The sequence below is a fragment of the Argopecten irradians genome, chromosome 12 (genome assembly GCF_041381155.1).
Source record: "Argopecten irradians isolate NY chromosome 12, Ai_NY, whole genome shotgun sequence".
Lineage (NCBI taxonomy): Eukaryota > Metazoa > Mollusca > Bivalvia > Pectinida > Pectinidae > Argopecten > Argopecten irradians.
The window spans coordinates 6,892,432-6,913,111 of NC_091145.1; the positions used below are offsets into that span (position 1 = coordinate 6,892,432).

General features: G+C 34.3%; 1 protein-coding gene across 1 annotated transcript; it reads left to right on the plus strand.

Annotated features, from left to right (window-relative positions):
* The first annotated feature begins 12,486 nt into the window (after positions 1–12,486).
* LOC138336613 (C-type lectin domain family 2 member B-like) lies at positions 12,487–20,680 on the plus strand. Its single transcript, XM_069286133.1, has 5 exons — positions 12,487–12,612; positions 14,213–14,306; positions 15,741–15,841; positions 17,355–17,442; positions 19,850–20,680. Exons 1-5 carry the CDS (start codon positions 12,487–12,489, stop codon positions 20,062–20,064), a joined length of 624 nt encoding a protein of 207 aa, XP_069142234.1. The 3' UTR covers positions 20,065–20,680.

The following is a 20,680-nucleotide window of genomic DNA, read 5'->3' on the forward strand; positions in this document are numbered from 1 at the left end:
ACTGAAGAAAAATACTAAATCGTCTGCTTCTGTTTTTGATAGTGAAAATCTTTAACATAGTCTTTTGACCGCCAGATATTAACGTTTAAACCTATCGGAGTTATCGCTCTTGGTAGGAATGGATTAATCAAATAAATGTATAAATTTATCCGGTGTATTTTTCTATTTTGTTAAAATAAACACATGCCTATTGTCGGGATCGGGGAAAAGCGTCCTAAAGGGGTGGGGGAGGGGGGATTAATACTCTTTCTTCGAAGTCTAAGTTACCAATGCAATGGTGCCTATTGTCTATACTATTTTGACAAGGCAGCATTTTGACGGATCGTAATTAAAATACAATATTTTTTTTAAAGTAATAGGTGTCGTTATTTTAAAGTATGAGAGAAAAATAAGACAGAATTAGTCAGACAAGTAACCCTTGTGATAGATTCTTACCGAAATACCATTATAGGTAGGCTGATGATTGCATTAAACTACTTTGACATATCTTAACATTCGTTTTGTAGGTATTTGCTATTGTTACGTGATTCCTCTGCAGATTCTGATGCTGAGCCTGTATGAATATAACTGATTTTCGCACATGTGCTAAAAAAAACCAACATATATTGCAATTTTGGTGACCAAGTCAAATATTGAAGGACCACGTATAGTACTAGATCTCGAAGAGACGAACAAAGTTCTATGTGTTACGAATTATTCAATGGCCTCCGAATTCCCTTATCCCGTGCCTTAAAGTTTCTCTACTAATTTGAATTTTGACACCATTTTCGAAAAACATCACCGATTATCCATGTCCAGTCTTAAATATATTTGACCGCCCTAATTATGACTACCTTTTCTAAATTTACAGTCACTAGTCTTTTTCATCGTGACCATATCTAAAACTATAGCCAGGTCTAAATATAAAATAGTCCGTGGTGAATTCATAAGACCTGTTTTGTGTACGTATAGTGTATCGTCTCTAACGTAGCTTATATAATTACGACCCTAGATTCATTTGTGAAAGTTATACTTGGATGTATCGTCTTTTATTTCAATATCAAAACACTACTTGATTGTTTATGAAATTAAAACACTTGTATCTTTAATTAATATGGGATATGATTAATTTAGGGTACACAAGAACTATGCTCAACATAGTGTAAACACCAATATCCCCATCCTCGATACTCCAGGGGTTCCGATTACTTACGATCTCTACAACCCTGCATTATACATGTATCATAGTAAAACTGAAGGCAGCTCAGAGGAAAAATCTGAACCAATCACAAAAAAAAAAAAAAAAAAAAAAAAAAAAAAAAAAAACAACATTTGAGGACTACAGAGAGAGCAACGCCCAACTTCATAGCCACATAGTCAACGACCGTGTATCGTTATAGGAATCTTTTAATGTGCATCAAATGACTAAAGTATCTGTTCGGTAATGTTGCCTCAAGTTTTACTATGAGATAAGTGATCGGAACCCCTGGAGTATTGAGGATGCAATATCCTGGGACGCGGGTGACATGGAAAGGAAACCAACTAACTTAGCAGTGAATTATTCAGCGATTTCTTATGGGACGCGGGTGACAAAAACTAAGTTAATTTACAAGTTGTCCTGATATTAATCTAGACCCTTTAAAACGTGTAAAATGGTGTTTCGAATATATATAAACTATAACTAATTCTCAGATCCCTGTGGTTGTACTTTTCTTCTATCCTACACTGTATATCTTTCTTTACTATATATCCACACATTACAGCTCTAATTTGAGCTACAAAATATTTACATCCCTCGCTACACTTATATGAAGACATGACGAATTTGCATTACGGTCCTAATGTCAGGGTTCAAATCCTCCAATGACGTGGTTTTACCTCCAAAGTCGGGAGCCACATTGAGTTTCATATTTTTTGTAGTAAAAACGTAGTAAGACAAGTCACGTGGTTATAACCTCATTCATGTCATTGGCCGAAATATAGAAATGTATTATGGGTAACTAGTGATCACGTGATTGTGTGTTTACTTCCAAATATAGTGATAGTTTGCTTGCCATTTTTTCGGAAAAATTTATTTATTTGAATATATGTAGACTCTAAAATGTTATTATATGTTGCATGCATATCATTTTGACTTGCACAAATGTACTGTTTTACCATAAATAATCGACTGAAATGAGTTGTAAAGCTGTCATTTCCACGTTTTATCTATAATTGATATAATACGAATTGACAAATTCAATCGGTCTAACCGTCTAATCTAGGATAAGTGAAGATCGGCAACTCCCGGCTAAATTCGTAGAATTCTTAATTTATATTTATTTGCCCCTGCTTTAGGTTTCAGAACAGACATTATAAATATTATAAATAAAAAGAAATAAGATCTTCGTCAAAAGGCCAAATTATATATATACTAAATACTAGGTCAAAGAAATCACTATATTTGGAAGTAAACACACAATCATGTGATCACTAATTACCCATAACACAATTCCATATTTTCGACCAATTGCATGAATGAGGTATAATCACGTGACTTGTTTTACTACGTTTTACTACAAAGAACGCGTGTTTTTGTACCAGTATGGGGAAAAAATCCCCGCGGATCGTGATTTCATTTCCAACATTTAGAAATTGCTAAGCAATATTATCATATCATTATTTTATTTCCCTAGTCTTTCGCGCGTAACCCACTTAGCTTTTGGGGAAGCTAATTCCTGTAGGTCTTCGTGTGCAAGAATAATGTACTTTTTTAATTGGGAGTTATCTCCCTTCATACGATGCACGGTTTTCCCTAATATTTCGAAATTTGGTCAGGATAATTTGCTGTAAACTTTCATTCTAATTTAGCGGTGATATTTGCAATGGTATCAACATTCTCACTGTAAGACTGACGAATCCCCACAATAGGATACTGTAATATTTTGTAAGGTTTTGAAGAGAATATTGTACTGTTACAATGTTTATTGGAATGGTCATTGTTAGAATGGAGTCCTGATTATTATGATATTACCATTCCATCATTTTGTTCATTATCATTTTTTTTATTTACCATGGTTTAGTTTTTGATAAAGTGAAATATTACATAAGATGTAATTATCGTGATAAGATGACCATTTTCGATTTAGAAATTTGTGTTGGGGTGTACGTGGAGCATGCATAAATATGATTATTCGATGTTTTCTGTAATTTGTGTACATAGCTATTGAATGAGTTCATCACTGCGCTTAACTCTTTCAGGATCACATTTGCTCTGAAAGTTGATTGGACCAAAATCAGACTAGTATGCATACATTATCTTTATGTTAAACTCTAATGACATAACATCACTATGTTACATTTAAGATAATAATTTACTTATAAAACAGACTGAAGTATGTTGTTTTCTAAATTTACAAATGATTTGCTAAAGAGCAATTATTGCTAACGTCCATGTTGAAATTACAAATCCTTTTTGATAGCTCTGCACATAAATACAACTACAAAGGACAAATAAAACTAGGTTGCGGAAATAAAAGCCCTTGGTATGATGCGTATCGCTGTTAAAATTCCAATCCACGGTATTGATCTTGTTGACAGGTGTGTTCACTCTCTGCTAGCAAGTGCATTGTTTGTTATGGGAACAGGATTTTTATAAAGTGTATCAATTATTCAGACATAGAAATTTTGTCGGTATAATGGTGTGTGATGATACATTTTCTACTCTCCGCTAGGCTTCGCTCCGAAAATACTTATGAGCGCAGCCTAGCGGAGAGAATTGGTACTAAGGCAGGTAATCCAGTCTATGATACATAATGTTGATAACTTGATATTTGACTGCATTGCGCGACATGCAATATGTGTGTTCTGTGATTTTATATCGATATTCCTTGGAAATATGAATAAAAAAGTAGAGAGGAAAATATTTAAGTGCCATGTTGACCAAATTTTCGCTAAATTATACTAGTTCACTGTCGCCAAGTTGAAACAATGTCTGTCTGTCTGTCTGTCTGTCTGTCTGTCTGTCTGTCTGTCCTTCCTTCCTTCTTTCCGTCCGTCCGTCCGCCCTCTGTTTTTCTGTCTGTTTGTCCATCTATCCTCCCGCCTCGACCGCCCGCCCGGATTTTATTTCCATAATACAGTACTGTTTGGGATTAAATTGGGGGTCAAATGGTCAACTATAAAGGTCACTGTTACTAAAATTAGATTGTTTCTTAAATTTCAGTTTTCAGATAATATTTTGATGTTTTTGTGATGAAGATCATTTATAAATACTTTACTAGGAAGATAGAACAATATTATACTGCGGAATCATACTCATTTACTAAGAAATGTATAGGAGAAGCGATGTGCTTCGGTTTGGAAATTAATTTTTGGGGTGCTTGTGTCCCATATACAGAATTAAGCTATTGGTTGGACTAAGTATGTTGAGGATACATTGTACATACATGTATGGTAAAAGGGGACGGAGTTTGCGATACATCGAAGACTCGTATAAAAGGCGGACATCCGCGACTGAGATCAGTTCGGCATTAGATCTGCTCCGGCTCACAAGGGTTCTGTGTCGCCGTGGTCAATATTATATTTGGAATGATTCTATTCTTATTAGGATATTTTAATAAGGCATGGAGCTTAGGCTTGTGGTTATTAATTCATTGCTTTTTACTGTTAATTTGGAATAATTTCGATCGTTGGAGAGTCGGTCGGCAGTTGGCGTCATCGCCACTGTTTGTTTACATTCATTTTGGCGTGGCGTTAAATACACATGTCTGCATGGTGGGCAATCGGTGTCATCACCGCCATAGTTTGTCAAACATGGACAGTTCAAGGAACTTGGTATCATCACCAACTGCTTTTGGTAATTATTAGAATTAATAAGACGAGTTTTTGATAGATTGTTTGGTAATCTGATTATTGGAGGTTATGTATAGATATTACAATATGAGGACGATATGATGCTAGCATAGTTATAATTGACCTGTATATTCTGTAATAATATTTGCAGAGAGATTGTAGGAATATGATAGTAGTCTGCAAATGGAACTTGTTAATATCATGGGAGTAACTGTTTATTCTTGCACAGTGTTTATATAATGAGGGACTATTTGGACACGTAGAATATGTTTTAACTGTATTGCTAGCTGACTCAGCTTATATAAACTGAAGAATACTGAGCTCTCCTTACTGAACCTTAAAGTCTGTATTAACAAGCTTTGGGATGTAGAACCTCTACAGCTATTTCAAGGATTTAGTACCAACTGACATAATATCCCAGGTAACATTGAAGGGCAGTAGTCTGTGACTACGACTCGTCATATTGACGAGATAATCCGGATGTGACGCGACTGTGCGTTACAGAACAACGTTAATGCTTCGTTATGTAGTAATATTTACATTTACTTGTCACTTCTACTATATAAACTAACCAAGGCAAATTGAAGGATATGTGGGTATAACTGACACCCAAAACGTGACTATTATGACTTCACTAATGTTGACGTGGTGACGTCAACTGATCATCTCAAAATGGCTGTTCCATCTCGTGGATTACATCGTCGTTGATAAACGGTTTTCCTGGTCTAGCTTAGATGCTCCACCACTGACAAATCGTATTTTTTCACTATCAAAAAGAGGAGCAGACGATTTAGCATTTTTCTTCTGTTATAAAAGGTACTAGCTTTACACCATTACCACCATTGAAATGTTTGAACTTCTAATTTTATTTTAAGTTAAAATATAAAAAATAATCAATTGCATCCCGAAAAAATTCCGTGGCACTATATCCTATATGGAATGAAGTACTGATTGTCCATACAACAAAGGCAAAATATATTATTTTATATTATTTTTGTGTTAATTAGACAGATATATACATGATTAAACAACAATTATTGTTCAAATGATTAATAGCATTTATGCTCTGCCGGCGATGGAGCATCTTTAAACAATGTTAATGCAGAGACCCCAAAATGAGTTGATAATGTAAATATAAGCATTAAGTATCTTCCTGTGGCATCTATGGTCTGTTGAAGTGCCAGAGCTTTGCAGACAATCTTCATAATGCGCGTTAGCGCATTATGAAGATTGTCTGCAAAGCTCTGGACTGCTGAATCATGAACTGCTGAACTGCTGAATCATGTTCGGTTATGTTATATAACTAAGCTCTAGGTTCATACAACACTATGTAAAAATTATATATTCATATGGGCTATGAATGCCAACTGAAAGATGTGCAATGCTAATATTTACATTTTATTACAATTTTTTGAAAAAAGTCCCAAAGGATTTTGCATCTATAATAAATAAATCATAGCGATTCATTTTGTTGTTTAATGCCGTTACAATGCTTGAACATATCTTTTGTTTTGATGTCAAACACATATTTAATTGGAGATAATATAAACTCTTTATTGTTTTATGAAATCCGTCAAATTATGACGCAAAATCTTATCGAAGCGTGAACTAGAAGTAGTCCGAACCTGCACTGCGTTTGAGTTCATACGTCATTGCGATTACGTTAATTTGAACGCAACTCCCCTCCCATTGACTATATAGGGACATATGTAAATATATATAATTATATCATTGTTACCTAGACAATTGATGTTAAAAAACATGTGTACTTTAGTAACTCATTACTAACTAATCAACAATAATTCCTGACACATCTCGACCTGGAATCAATTTTCTTTACACAGGAAACATTTAGAATGGCTATGTTTCATTTAGGTGATTGTTGCAGGGACTATTTTGAAGGTCTATTTTGATTTTGTTGGTAGTTTCAACGGTCTATTTCAAGCTATCCTTTTCGTCAAAAGTGATACACACAAAGTCATCGCAACGGTAAAACTGACATGATATGTATGAACATGCATATATTAGGAATTTAATTGAATGTCCATTTCTTAGGAGATGTTATGAAACGAATTCTATGAAGAATTTTTTTTGTAAGAGCCTTGGCGGTTTAAAATTGAAATTTCGACTTATTCTGTCATCACGATTCAATGTAATGACGTCATTATTAATTTCCAGCCAATGAAAATCGCACCAGGTGATATTGTACTAGTGACATAGGTCAAAATATTTTATGGGCGAATCATTTGATATCATGTGAATTATGTGGTAAAAACTTAATAAAAAATCATTAAATTTTAATGGAACTCTGGATCTTTAACCCAAAGTTCAACTGCCGTACTGATTAATTTACTAGCAGCTTTAAGATATAACGCACCTGATGATATATCAATATGAAAAGAATCAACATTTATAAACGTTTAAGTACCTACTAGACACGTGCATTTAAATACGTGAACAACGACATCTTTATATTAGATACACACCCTATTATTCCAAATGTTTCATTGAATTTCCAAAAAAAAAAAAAAAAAAAAAATCACTTTTAAGGTTTTTTTTACGAAGTGTAAGTATGAATGACATTTCATTTATCTCATAAATCTGATTTAAGAAGTATTGTGCCTTGGAAAGCAAAATTGAAAATTCGAGACAATTTTCACAAAATTTCTTATGAAAAAAAGAATACAAATTAGTTTGTATCTACATTTCAAAGATTTGCAACGTCAATATGTACTGCAAAATCCAGGTTAGGTAATAATTCTTTCACGATGTTTTTCACTTTATTGTTTCTGTCATGATTCGACAATGGATTTTATGTTCGTCACATTCAATGAAAATCGATTCAGGTTATAGTAGCGATCTGATATATCAAATACATTAAAAAACGGTGAAACAGGGGAATATCACCTTTATCAGTTTTAATAATCGCTCGTTTAACCTGATATATCAATGATTGTATATTGTTCTATATTTTGGTAATATAATAATTTATTCATTCGATAGCTCTTTGTGCTACATTCAAACAACCGTTTTAAAATGCAATATTGTCAATGTGATTTATATAACTAATTGTGTTTAGATATTATGTGCCCCTTGGGTAAGATGTAAATAATGTATGACTTTCATAAATCATGTTCATTGTCACGTTTGTTTATGCAGTTGAAATGAACTAACTGTAATGGCTATTTATATTTGTATATTGTTAATGTAATATGATTTGACACCATTCATCTACAATCTAGTAAAATCTAGTTTTAGACTATTATTCACATAATAATAATAATAATGAAACATTTATGAATGAAAACGATACGATGCCAACGATTAAAAAAACAACATATAATATAGTAAATAATATCTACAGTATGCACCGACATAGACTCGATAACCATGCTTTCTAGTATTATCATTCTCAGTGTATAATGATAGCACAACACGTGCAGCGATTCTGTTATTCCTTAAAAGCCAATGGCGTAGCAATGCATCGGGAAACATGGGGTCATTGACCCACTTTTGGTTGGAACATTTAATGACCCGATTGCCATTAGCTGTTTAATCGAATTGGTTGACGATGACGGGAGAGGAAAAAACAGATGGGTATTTAAAAAAATGTGCAACTGTCGCGAGAATAATTATACTCGTTTGCGCGAAACACTGTAAATGTAAGGAAAATATTTTTATTTTTTGAGGTTAAGAGGGTATAATGATCCGTGTAAATTTTATATAACCCGGTTTCGCCAGGGTTAAAAGCCGGGTTACATAACATTTACACGGGCTCCATTATCATTATGCCCTCATAACCTCAATAAAATACAAGGTTGCTGACTTCGGTCATGTTGCAATGTCGCATTGTCTTTTGATATGGAAAATAGACCATGAATCTGAGCCCACATTGTTTACTTAAGTGTTGCATTGTATAACTAATTTCTCTCAATTATGGTCTTTGTTGTATACGTATGTGACACAGTAAATGGCCGAGAACGTTACTAAGCATAAATATATAAAGTTGCGTTTGAATTGATGAATCATCGTGCGTATCTATAAACGTTTTAGGGTTTAAGGATGGTCTTAAAATAACGTTACAGTATCACAGATGACGTCAGCTTTCTGTGATACTCCTTTTTGATTCCTATTCCGTCTTTGCATATTACAGAGTTAGCTCCCTTGCGGGTAGGTATCGATTGTTACGTCATTATTTTGTGAGCGCAATTCACGTCGTTTTCTCCAAAACGTATGACGTTATAATCGCAAACACATGACGTCACAATTAATACCTAACCGCAAGTGCAGATAACTCTGTAATATGCAAATTAAGAATATCGGTAGCACATATCTTTTCAACATAATTACAAGATGTATTTATGCGGTTGTTTACAACAATTAACAGTTATTGTCAATTTATATAAATTGCTGGATGTTACCATTGTCTTAGATGTGTTTGCGTTTTCAATTATACTTTCAGTAAGGATCCTCATTCACACTGTGTTTCATAGAGAACAGTTAGAAAAAGTATTGAAAGGGATATGTTCTTTATCAGATAGGACTGTACCGTTAATTAAAGATGCTACACCGCTGATGAATGATTTTTTTTCTTCCTCAAAAATAGAAGCAGACGAATTAGTATATTTCTTCAGTAACAAAATTTTCTAACTTTACACCATTACTACCATTCAAAACTTTAAGCTCCTTATTTTACTTGAAGCTAAAAACATAAACGATAACTAATTACGATCCGAAGAAAGTCCATGACACAATGGCCTATATGGAACAAAAATTTTTGTTAATCAGAATTCATCACATAAGTAAACATCAGCTAATCCAATGATGAGTATAGTTTATGCTCTCTGTCTGTGGTAACACATCTTTAAGAGGTCACAGATCGGTAAGGCCTCCACTACTACACAGGGACTTGTAACGTAGGTTGTGAGAGAGTCTGTTGTGTATAATGTGTACTAGGCCTATATACTATATAAAAAGACTTTTATATAGTATATAGGCCTAGTACACATGTATACACAACAGACTTTCTCACAACCTACGTTACAAGTCCCTGTGCACTACTATACGAAGACCTAGCATACAAAAATAAAAAAAATAAAAAACAAAAAAAAACTCGAAAATGTGATCGTTTCAATGACTACCAAACAAACAAGGGTGCACCAGCAATATACTATCTACACACATGATAAAATACCGCAAACATAACTCGTTGGTTCAATAACGGAAATATACTTTTAAACAAAATTGCGCGGTATATGAATAACCGCTTCAAAAACAGTTCGAAAGGCGCTATAATAAAACTACCGCTAAAATAAGAACGTTTATAAAGTAATCGGTAAGTTATGATCTACACCAAATAGCTGCTCTTTTCGTAAGCCTGACGATGAAGCAGCTTATATCCACTCTTCCGAGTCACCTGGTGCAGTTATCGTTTTACATTTACGTTTTAATGTTCATACATCTAAAGGAAACTGTCATTATAGCTTTATCATATCGACCGAAGTCACGGTACTTGGGTTGTCTGTTTCATAATTTAGTATAACCGTCAAAGGCAATAACATTTGTTAAGTCAGCTGTAAATTACAGCATAGCCTACGTAGAAACAGACACGCGAGAATGCAAGGGCTAGTATTTTGAGGCTCACTTCTTTTCCGAAACCAAAAATAAAAGTTTCTTATACTCAAAATCAACATAAGAAAACTCATATACATTGTCTTAAAAGGCTATACAACACCAAACAAATGTAAGTTTCCCTGCGTAATCTATTTAACAATTTTGCTGTTTTGCCGTCTGCGGAAAACATAATACGACCCGCGTTATAAAACTTAACATTAAATTTATTTAAATAATTGTTCAGAATGTTATGATTAGTGTAGTATTAGCGATACGCTAAACACGTTGGCGACTTCGATCTGGTTTTACAATTTCATATTGAAAGTTAGGAGCTATTTCTGAAATGTAGTGGGCCTTTAAGCATCATATGCATGTCGGTGTCGAGCGATACTAATTGAAACGTATAAATGACATGGAACAATATATTATATAGAGAATACATGGTTAGTGTCTTACAATACAAGGTTTATTTTGGTGCGAGACTTAGGAAAGCCAAGATGACGAGGCTTTGCCTTGTATTGTAAGATACTAATCGTGTATTCTGTTTATCCTGCAACTATTATGGCATTCAAAACGAAAGCAAATTGACAGTTATTTACTTGGTTTCGCTCGAAGCGTGACGCTTCTTTGATGCGGAGGTAAATATTCATTCACTTAACCGAATGAGTGTGTACTCCTTTTTACTGCCGTGGAAAATAAATAAGCGCATTCACAAACACCATCCGTAAATCCATTCAGTGTAATATATCACTGAAACAATATGAAAATACTCAAAAAACAATATACCCCCGTTTAAAAATTACTTTGCAATACATACCTTTGCCATGAGCCAAGAAAAAAAACCATACCGCCATACGAGATTTTGGATACAGTAAAAATGACGTCATTCTGATGAATGTGACGTCACGTTTTAGCGGGACTGAATGACGTTTCATTCACCGGAAGATTCAAGTTCTGGGTCAAGTTAGAAAAAGTTCCGTCAGATATGGAACAAATTCACGTGATCGTATTGACGGATAAAGCATTTCGTATTGACGGATAAAGCACAAGTTTATCCGGCAGTAGTTATCGGTCAGTATGTGGGACAGTTGCAGGATAAATGCTATTTACTGGTTTTATTAGCAGTCAGGTGAATTTCAGCTTATTAATAATCCGCTAATAAACTGTAGCTTCCCTACAGCTCATTTCTGTCAAAAATGACAAAAGAACAAAGGGAATCACGAAATTTCTCTCCACACAACAATTATTTAGTTGTAAGTATTACTTCTATTGTTACTTAAAAAAATCTCTTTTTTCATCGGTGTATGAAAAAAATGTGGCGTCACGATAACGTCGGGTTTTCGCTTCATTCTTGGATTGTTTTCGTCGGTGAGGTATGAAGAAAAAGAATTGGGCAAACAGAAAGTAGTTTTATGATTAAAACAAAGATAAAATACATTGTAGTTATTTGGTAATGTTTCTAATGTTGTTGATGGGTTGTTTTGTTCTTGATTGTGTCAAATACATAAAAGATAAATTATCTTTCAGGCATAATGTCATTGTATTGACCAAATAGGCATTACGTTGCATTTTTTATAATAACGTGATGGAACCAACCGGATACCGCGATACCCGGCTGCGTTGATCGGTACTGCGACGGGGGCGTGGCTACATACTGCCTGGCGGTCGGTTAGATGTCATTGCTTATAATAGAAAGTTATTGAATTGTATAGATGAGAATTTCAAAATACCTTAGTTCATAATTTAGTAATGCGGCTAATCAAAAATCATTATAACTGATCGATTTATAGAGGTACTCGTGTTGGTAAGCTAAATAATAAATATTACTCGAGGGAAGAAGTTGTCTTCGAATATCCAGCGTATTATGTGAAGTTGAGTCTATGTGAAGTCATGCTAAGGGTACCCTTCAATTTAATTTTGATTACAGTTATTATATTACTAAGGTCAGTTTCCTTCGTTACTGGTTTTTGTGCCAGAAATGAACATGTCGACCTGGAATCAAATGCCAATTACAAATCATTTCTTCATTTGGAAATCATTGGGGTGGCACAATGTATGAGGATGTGTAAGCGATACCGCCTGTGTGTGAAAATCCACCACGACCGCGAACAGCTTACCTGTGATCTGATGATGGTATCTGCTGAAGAAGGAACCTTGACGTCACTAATATTCTTACAGGATGTGCCGGTGAGTCAACAAAGAAACATTTTAACACATTTATTTATTGATATGCCATATACATTACATGTATGTAAAATGCGTATTTCTTTTTTTTTTTTATTTTATTCAATAAATCAATGACATGTAGACAACGCTATATCTACCTTTTGCTGAAAGGCTTTCATACCGTTTTCCATATCTAATGATTTTTAGTTTTCAAAACAAACTTGCATAACTTTCATTTTATTACAGATACTTTAAGCATATTCTCTTTCAATATGTTCAAGGTGACAATTACATTATGAAACTGAATATTATAGAATTTAAGTAAATAGATAAAGAAAGATCACCGTCAAAATCAAAGAAGAATTCGTAGATCGTCATTTAACTCTCACAAAACGTGCGAAAGTTGCACGTGTTTTACTTCGTATTTAAAAAACAAATAAACACGTGATTATTATGGATTTCACTATTAGATATATAATTTTCTTCTTTGAAATGTGTAATTTTACGGACAGATTTAAGAGACATGATTATAAGCATGCTGAATGATCTAGTAACCAATTATTGTTGGTAAGCATAGAATGTTGGGAAATATTTCTTTATGCAAATGCACACTTTTTGATATTTTTGGAACATGCTCTGTTTGGTTGTTTTGAATTTCGTAAAAACTTCAAGTGTGTTTTAATGTATACAGGTGAAATGTTAATACATGTACATGCACTACAAGCAGACATTATCATACTTTCTAATCTTTTGATATTGCGAAACATGTTATTAGCTTAGGTAAGTATCATTTTGTAGATATAGATATTCAGTTTCACCTCGAGGTTTCTTGTGGTCATCCTTAATATTACATTAAAAACAATCCACTTAATCAACAAAAGACCTTAGAATTCGCCCATATGTTGATCCGGGGATAGATTGTTTTTCTTGTTGTCTGTTTAATTGGATAATTTTGCTGTAGAAACAAAATGAAACTTATTTCAAAATGGTCATTCTGGTGGAAGTTTGAGTGGAAAACCTCCATTTTTTCCTGTGTGGTATCATATTAGAACATAGACTTTACATATTACACACGATAGCTGACTTTGATTCTGCAATTTGAATAGTAGAATCTAAACTATGGTCAATGGGATACCATTTAGTAGGCAGGCCTCTTTGTATTTGCTGTTCCATCAACTAAACATAGTAACCTGGAGATCAGTATCTGAATCAGTTTAACCAAAACTTTGTCATCCCCAATATTCCAGGGGTTACTATCATTGTCGTTATATCAACCCTGGACTATATCAAAGCAAAACTGAATTTGTTTGTTTGTTTGACTAAATTTACGTCTTATTAACAGCCAGGGTTGAAGGCTCTGTGCGTGACAATACATATAATAAGGTAATTTGTTACTTTAAGAAACAGCAAATGATTCGAATAACGGTTCACTATAGATATCGCTTTGAAGTTGTATGTCTCTGTAACCAGGTGATTGGCAATGTGTTTCGTTTAAGATGCCATCAGTTTTACTGTGAAATAGTCTAATGTGGATATAACGTCAAACAGAGGATGCCCTTGTCTTAAACCCAAATGTTATAATGTCATTCTACCATATCAACAAATTACGTTTGGATTACAGATGGGCAATTCGGGATGTTTACAAGACAGCTGTTCCGATCTGGAAATGTGTGTTGACAAGAAGGATGGAAACCACGTGTGTATACAGGTCTTAGGTAAGGACGTCAAGACCAAGGATCAGGATCATATATTGGCAACATTTACTGCGATTCTCTTATGAATAAATCTAATGAAACACTGCATAGGTCAATGAGCAGACCAATCAATTGCATATCTAAATAAAAAAGCATATTACAGTTTGTTGTTGCATATGAAAAGCTGATGTTATGATAAATGTATAATTACATGTAAAAATAATCTGGAATTTAAACCTTTTAAAACTCCGTTTTTGACTTAAGTGTGTCGGGAAATCGGAGCCATATTTCCTATATGGTGAGTCTTAGATATTTTTAAAGTCCCAATATCCGTATCTGTCTTATTTATCTTACATTATTTAGAAGAATATTGAGAAAAAATCTTGTTATAAATCATGCAGAGACAGGAATAAATCGAAGTAAAGATGAACGATAATGATTTGGAATCTTTTCATAAAAAGCAAATCAATATTGAACGTCGCTAGAATGGTTCCATTTAGTCAAACAAGCTGACGTTAGCCGACAGTGTAACGATGTTACTACCGTAGCTACGTAACGTCTGTCCGAACTCCTCCGAGAACGGGTCATGAACTTTCCGACTTCCGTTCGGCAATAATCACAACTTCAATGGCGACCAGTGTAAAATGAAGGCATGTTTACAAGTATCGATTTTGCAGCAACTGCTGTTCCAAAGTTATTCAGAAAACATTGTCAGAATTATCTGATATAACTTTAACTATTTTAACTGCATTTGCAAAAATTTACAACATCGGGGTCGAATCTAACTTGACATTTTGTTGATAGTTACTAGGTATAATGTGACTTTAACGAATGTTATATTACACTTTTGTGTCAACGAGATAACACCCAAATATTCATTGCTGTGTGAGTTAAACTAGACCGTCTTTGTTACCGACAACCACATAAAAACTAAATTTATTATACAGAGCATGCATGTGGTTAAACTTAACTTCAATTGGTCAAGATGTCCATTTTAATCAAAGTCAGAATCAATTAAATGACAGGGATTTGAATGACAATTAAAAAGCAATTCTATATTGTAATAAAAAATCTAAGTTCTAATAAGAATCAATTCTAAATTGGAATAATAAACAATTCTAAATAGTAATAAAAAGCAATTTTAAATTGTAATAAAAAATCTAGTAAATTGTAATAAAAAACAATTCTAAATTGCAATAAAAAATTCTAATTTGGAATAAAAGCAAATCTAAATGGTAATAAAAACCATATCTAAATTGCAATAAAAAATTCTAATTTGCAATAAAACAATTCTAAATTGCAATAAAAACCTTTTTTTAAAATATAATGTAATTAAAAAGCAATTCTAAATTGCAATAAAAATAATTCTAAATTGTAATAAGAAAACAATTCGATATTTTAATTAAAAAGCAAAAGAATGTGATAATTGTTATAATTTCTAATGACGTTTTCCAGACATAGATCTACCTGACGTGTGCCCGACGGCTGACTGGATGCCTTTCAACGGAAAATGTTACTACTATGATCAGACAAAGACAAATGCAAATAAGCTTCCTGTAAGTATAACTTTTAAAGGATTTTAAATGAGTGTTTATCCCGCAACTGTTCCACATACTGACCGATATCTACTGCCGGATGAACTTGTGCTTTATCCGTGAATACAAAATGTTTTATCCTTCAATACAATCACGTGAATTTGTTCCACATCTGATGGAACTTTTTCTAATTTGACCCAAAAGTTTAACCCTCCGGTGAATGAAACGTCATTCAGACCCGCTAAAGAGTAACGTCACTTTTACTGGAATTATCGTATGGCGGCGGCGTCTTTTTCTTGGTTCATGGCGGAGGTATGTACTGTAGAGTATTTCTTTGATGGATAATTATTCTTTTTTTGAGTATTTCCATATTGTTTCAGTGATCTTACACACGCAATAGATCTACTGGTACTGTTTGCGAATGCGCTTATATATCTCCCACGGTAGTAAAAATGAGTACACTCTCATTCGGTTTAGTGAATGAATCTTTTCCTCCGCATCAAAGAAACGTCTCACTTCGAGCGAAACAAAGTAAATAACTGGCATTTTGGTTTCGTTTTGAATGTCATAATGGTTGCAGGATAAACAGAATACGTGGTTAGTATCTTAAAATACAAGGTTTATTTTGGTGCTCGACACGGAACGCCGAGATGACACGACAAAGCCTCGCAAAGCCTCGTCATCTCGGCTTTCCTAAGTCTCGAACCTTATATTGTAAGACACTAACCATGTATTTTCTATTTACTTCTGATCGTCAGATTTAATCATATAACAGCCATGTTGGAAAGGGATAAAAATACCTAAATTTTAAATGGTGCCATTTGGTCGTTTTTGGAAGTTTTATTTATTTATTTATTTATTTTATTGTTTAATATCTTTATTTATAAATTTATACATCTATTTTTCGTGAGCGGTACCATTGTTATGTCAAACAGACATGACATCAAAATCAATCATGACATGATGATCAATGATAATGAGACACAACTGCACAATTGGATCGACTGGCATATGGAATGCGTGCAATTCTGTATTTGCATATTAAATAGTTACGTCCCTTGCGGGTAGATATTCACTGTGACGTCATTATTGTGTTAGCGAAACTCACGTCGTTTTCTCTGAAAAGCGCGCCTTTATGCTCGCAAACACATAACGTCACAATCAGTACCTACCTACAAGGACATATAACTATGTAATATGTCAAGACAGAATATCAAACTCGGTTACAAATCCTAAAACTTGAAACTTAAATTGAGACAAATTTTGTTTTCATTTCAACTTCAAAACGTTATTCATAAAGTCTCAGATGAATTTCAAACAAATTCAGGACACCTAAATTTTTGAGAATATCAGCGTTAAATTTATATTTTAATTTGATATCGTATAATTTCTTTTATGGCACTTTTGTCTTAATGCATGGTTAACTGGCATTACTGACAACATTACTATTATAGTTAATTTACACCATCGAGTTTAATTGAAATTTAATTATTGGATGCAAATTGTTATGATGGTTTTTTTCCTTGTCCATAAGGAGATCTGCCAAAGTCTGAATTCGACACTCATCAGAGTCGACGACGAAGAAGTTCAATACTTCCTCAAGTCGAAAGTGGATAGACTGGGTACGTATTAGAATCTTATTTAAATCTTGTTCTTATTATTCTTGGATTGTTTTTATTTTCGTTTACCGTGAACTTTCCTTTTAAGACAGTGCTTTGATGTTGGTATAGACGCACATGTTTCTGAGAGCTGTCTAAGAATCGAATCTTAGATTAATAGTTTCTTTTAAAAGATCAAAGCATGAATCTATATAGTCGATTTTTCATTCAAGTTTTCCTTGTTTACTTCTGCTACAGTAGCGCACATCCTTTAACTTAGACTGATTAGACAAATTAAATATTTTGAGCCATATCAGTTGTTATGTGTTATAATTTCTTTTTGAATTAAGTGTAATTTTTGGAAAAAAACCTTTTAGCGAACATTCCATTTAATCAACCATAAACGCATTGTTCAAATAGGCAGATGGTGCCAGATTGACGTCCTGAGAAAATCGCCATATAAAAGCATATTGTAATATCCAAAAAAATTGCTGATTTACACTTGTATTTCGGTATTCACCTAAATGAATAACTTTACATTGAGCTATGTACGTATACACGTAGAGTGTTTTTTGTTATAACCAATTTGCTGTGGTCATTTTGTTACATATATATGTACAAGGGATTAGAATCAGTGCCTTTATATTCATATACTTATAAAAATAGTTTGTTTAATCTGATGTTTGCTTTATATATCAAAGCCTGTAATTTTGAACTGTTGTTTTTTCATTGTAACTAATAGACATTCTGATGTTTAGAAGTATCCTCGATGGTGTCCGACAAAGGAAACCATAGATATTACTGTTGACTCGTAGATTGTGGCGTTGTTTGTAAATGCCATATTTGTATGATATAAATACACACCGGTATTTGCATAACAGGGTAAAAAAGGACGCGATGTGTATTCTCTGTACAGTTGAATCTGCTGAAAACAAACGCCCCTGTACATATTATGACATGACTATTTGGTGACATAGATATGTACCGAACCCTGTGGATAGAAATGTACATATTTTGCCAAAATTCATATGTGGATGTAGGAAATATTTGGGATATTCTACCCGGTTGTCACAAATTGATGTAAAACCCGAAGCTTGCCGAGGATTTTAAAACATTTGTGACCTTCAGAAAGAAGACATCCCTATCGGTCATATTCTCTTATATAAAAAAAGAGGTTTATTTTTCTCTCATTATCTCCCATTCCTCGATGTTTTATTGCTTTTTTTTTTTTTTTTTTGATTAATTAACGTCCTATTAACAGCTATGGTCATGTAAGGACGGCCTCCCATGAATGCGGTTTGTTGCGTGTATGTTGTGCGAGGTGCGTGTTTTGGGAGACTGCGGTATATTCGTGTTGTGTCTTCTTGTATAGTGGAACTGTTGCCCTTTTTATAGTGCTATATCACTGAAGCATGCCGCCGAAGACACCAGGCAACACACCCCACCCGGTCACATTATACTGACAACGGGCAAACCAGTCGTCCCGCTCCCGTTATGCTGAGCGCTAAGCAGGAGCAGAAACTACCACTTTTATAGAATTTGGTGTGTCTCGGCTAGGGGACAGAACCCAGAGCCTTCCTCACAGGGGCGAGCGCTCAACCAAAGGCCAAAAGTGAGGTGGTGTCAAGGGAGACTCTAAGAAGAACAAAGTAATTTAGGGAGAAAGAAAAGATAAGATCCTAAATTTAGTCGCCTTTTACGATCATGCAATAGGGGCAGCAGGTACAATTCTTACGCCCTACCTGCAGGGCCAGGTGTTTTATTGCAATTAAAATTCTACAAAACAATGTTAAAATTGTACCGAGAAAATAGTCATTTTGTTGACGCTGTGATGTTACGAGGCTTTATTGTATTGGTAGCCATGCAATACAGCCTCAGGAGACATGACTGTATTTTCTGAGACCAGATAGTATTACACATGTAGAGACCGCAGAATCAAATGATTTCCTATAAACGCCATGATTTTTCAAGTCTGGTCACCTGTCACTAATTTTGAAGAATGGCATCTCGTTAACCTGTGAATAAATAGAAACTGAGATCTACCATCTTGCTAAACTTTTATGTGGGGGTGCCATCTTATGTTGAATTCCTAACCAAAAATTGACCAAAATATTCAAGAAATTCAAATATTGATCGTCTCCCTCTGTCAGTAACAGACTTGACAGAATATTAAAAGTTCTTTACATATTTTACATCTACATATATTACCCACTCCACACATTAAACATTTGAAACTGATGCGCCCTGAATACCCATTCATGCAGCAGGCTCCGAAACATTCACCTCTCTATGAAATCTTGTGCCCAAAAGGACATGTCAAGGAGTCTATTTTTGGTTTGATTCTGCGGTCACTGTAATTATGATAGAAAACAACAGTAATACTTAATGCATACCTGTTTTTCTATCAAATCAATATCTCCTATACTTGCAGGTTTGGGGACACTGTGGATGGGACTCAAGAAGGTAAATGGTGAATGGGTTTGGGGACCTGAGGATCCCGCCACATTCGTGGATTGGAGCCCAGGTGAACCCGATAAGTCGTATGAGTACTGTGCCTTCATCGCTAAAACGGGATGGGGTAACAGTAGATGTTCAGATAACCGTAGGATTGGATGTGAAAAGCCCTTCCACATCCCACCCCCGTAGGCATTCTGTTGCACATATTACAATACACTCTACACTCCTGGACTATCTCATCGTAAAACTACTACAGAGAGCGCGACGCTTAACTTCAAAGCCACATAAGTAACCACAGGGTACGTTATACGGCTCTTTTGATGTACATCAAAGGACTAAATTATCTGTTCTGTCTTGTTTATGATATAGGGTGTAGTGATCGGAGGTGATCTGAACCCATGGAAGATGCCGGTGCATATGGTGGGTAGCTCCCTTGCGGGTAGGTATCCATTGTGACGTCATTATTTTGTGAGCGTAATTTACGTCGTTTTCTCCGAAAAGTGTAACGTTACGCTTGCAAACACATGACGTAACAATCAATACCTAACCGCAAGTACTGATACAATATAGTAATATCGCAAAGTTGCCCTGTCGACAACGCGGCAATTCGGCGGCGAGAAGGTCTAGAATTTTATTCTGAATACAAAAAACCCATATATTTTCACAATAAACATTCATATGACAACTTATTACATTTGTTCAAGATTATTGGCGGAGAACACAGCCAATATAATACAGCACAAGGTATGATACATTTCAATAAAGTATTTGTTAATAAATCTGTCAAGGAAAAAAAAAAAAAAAA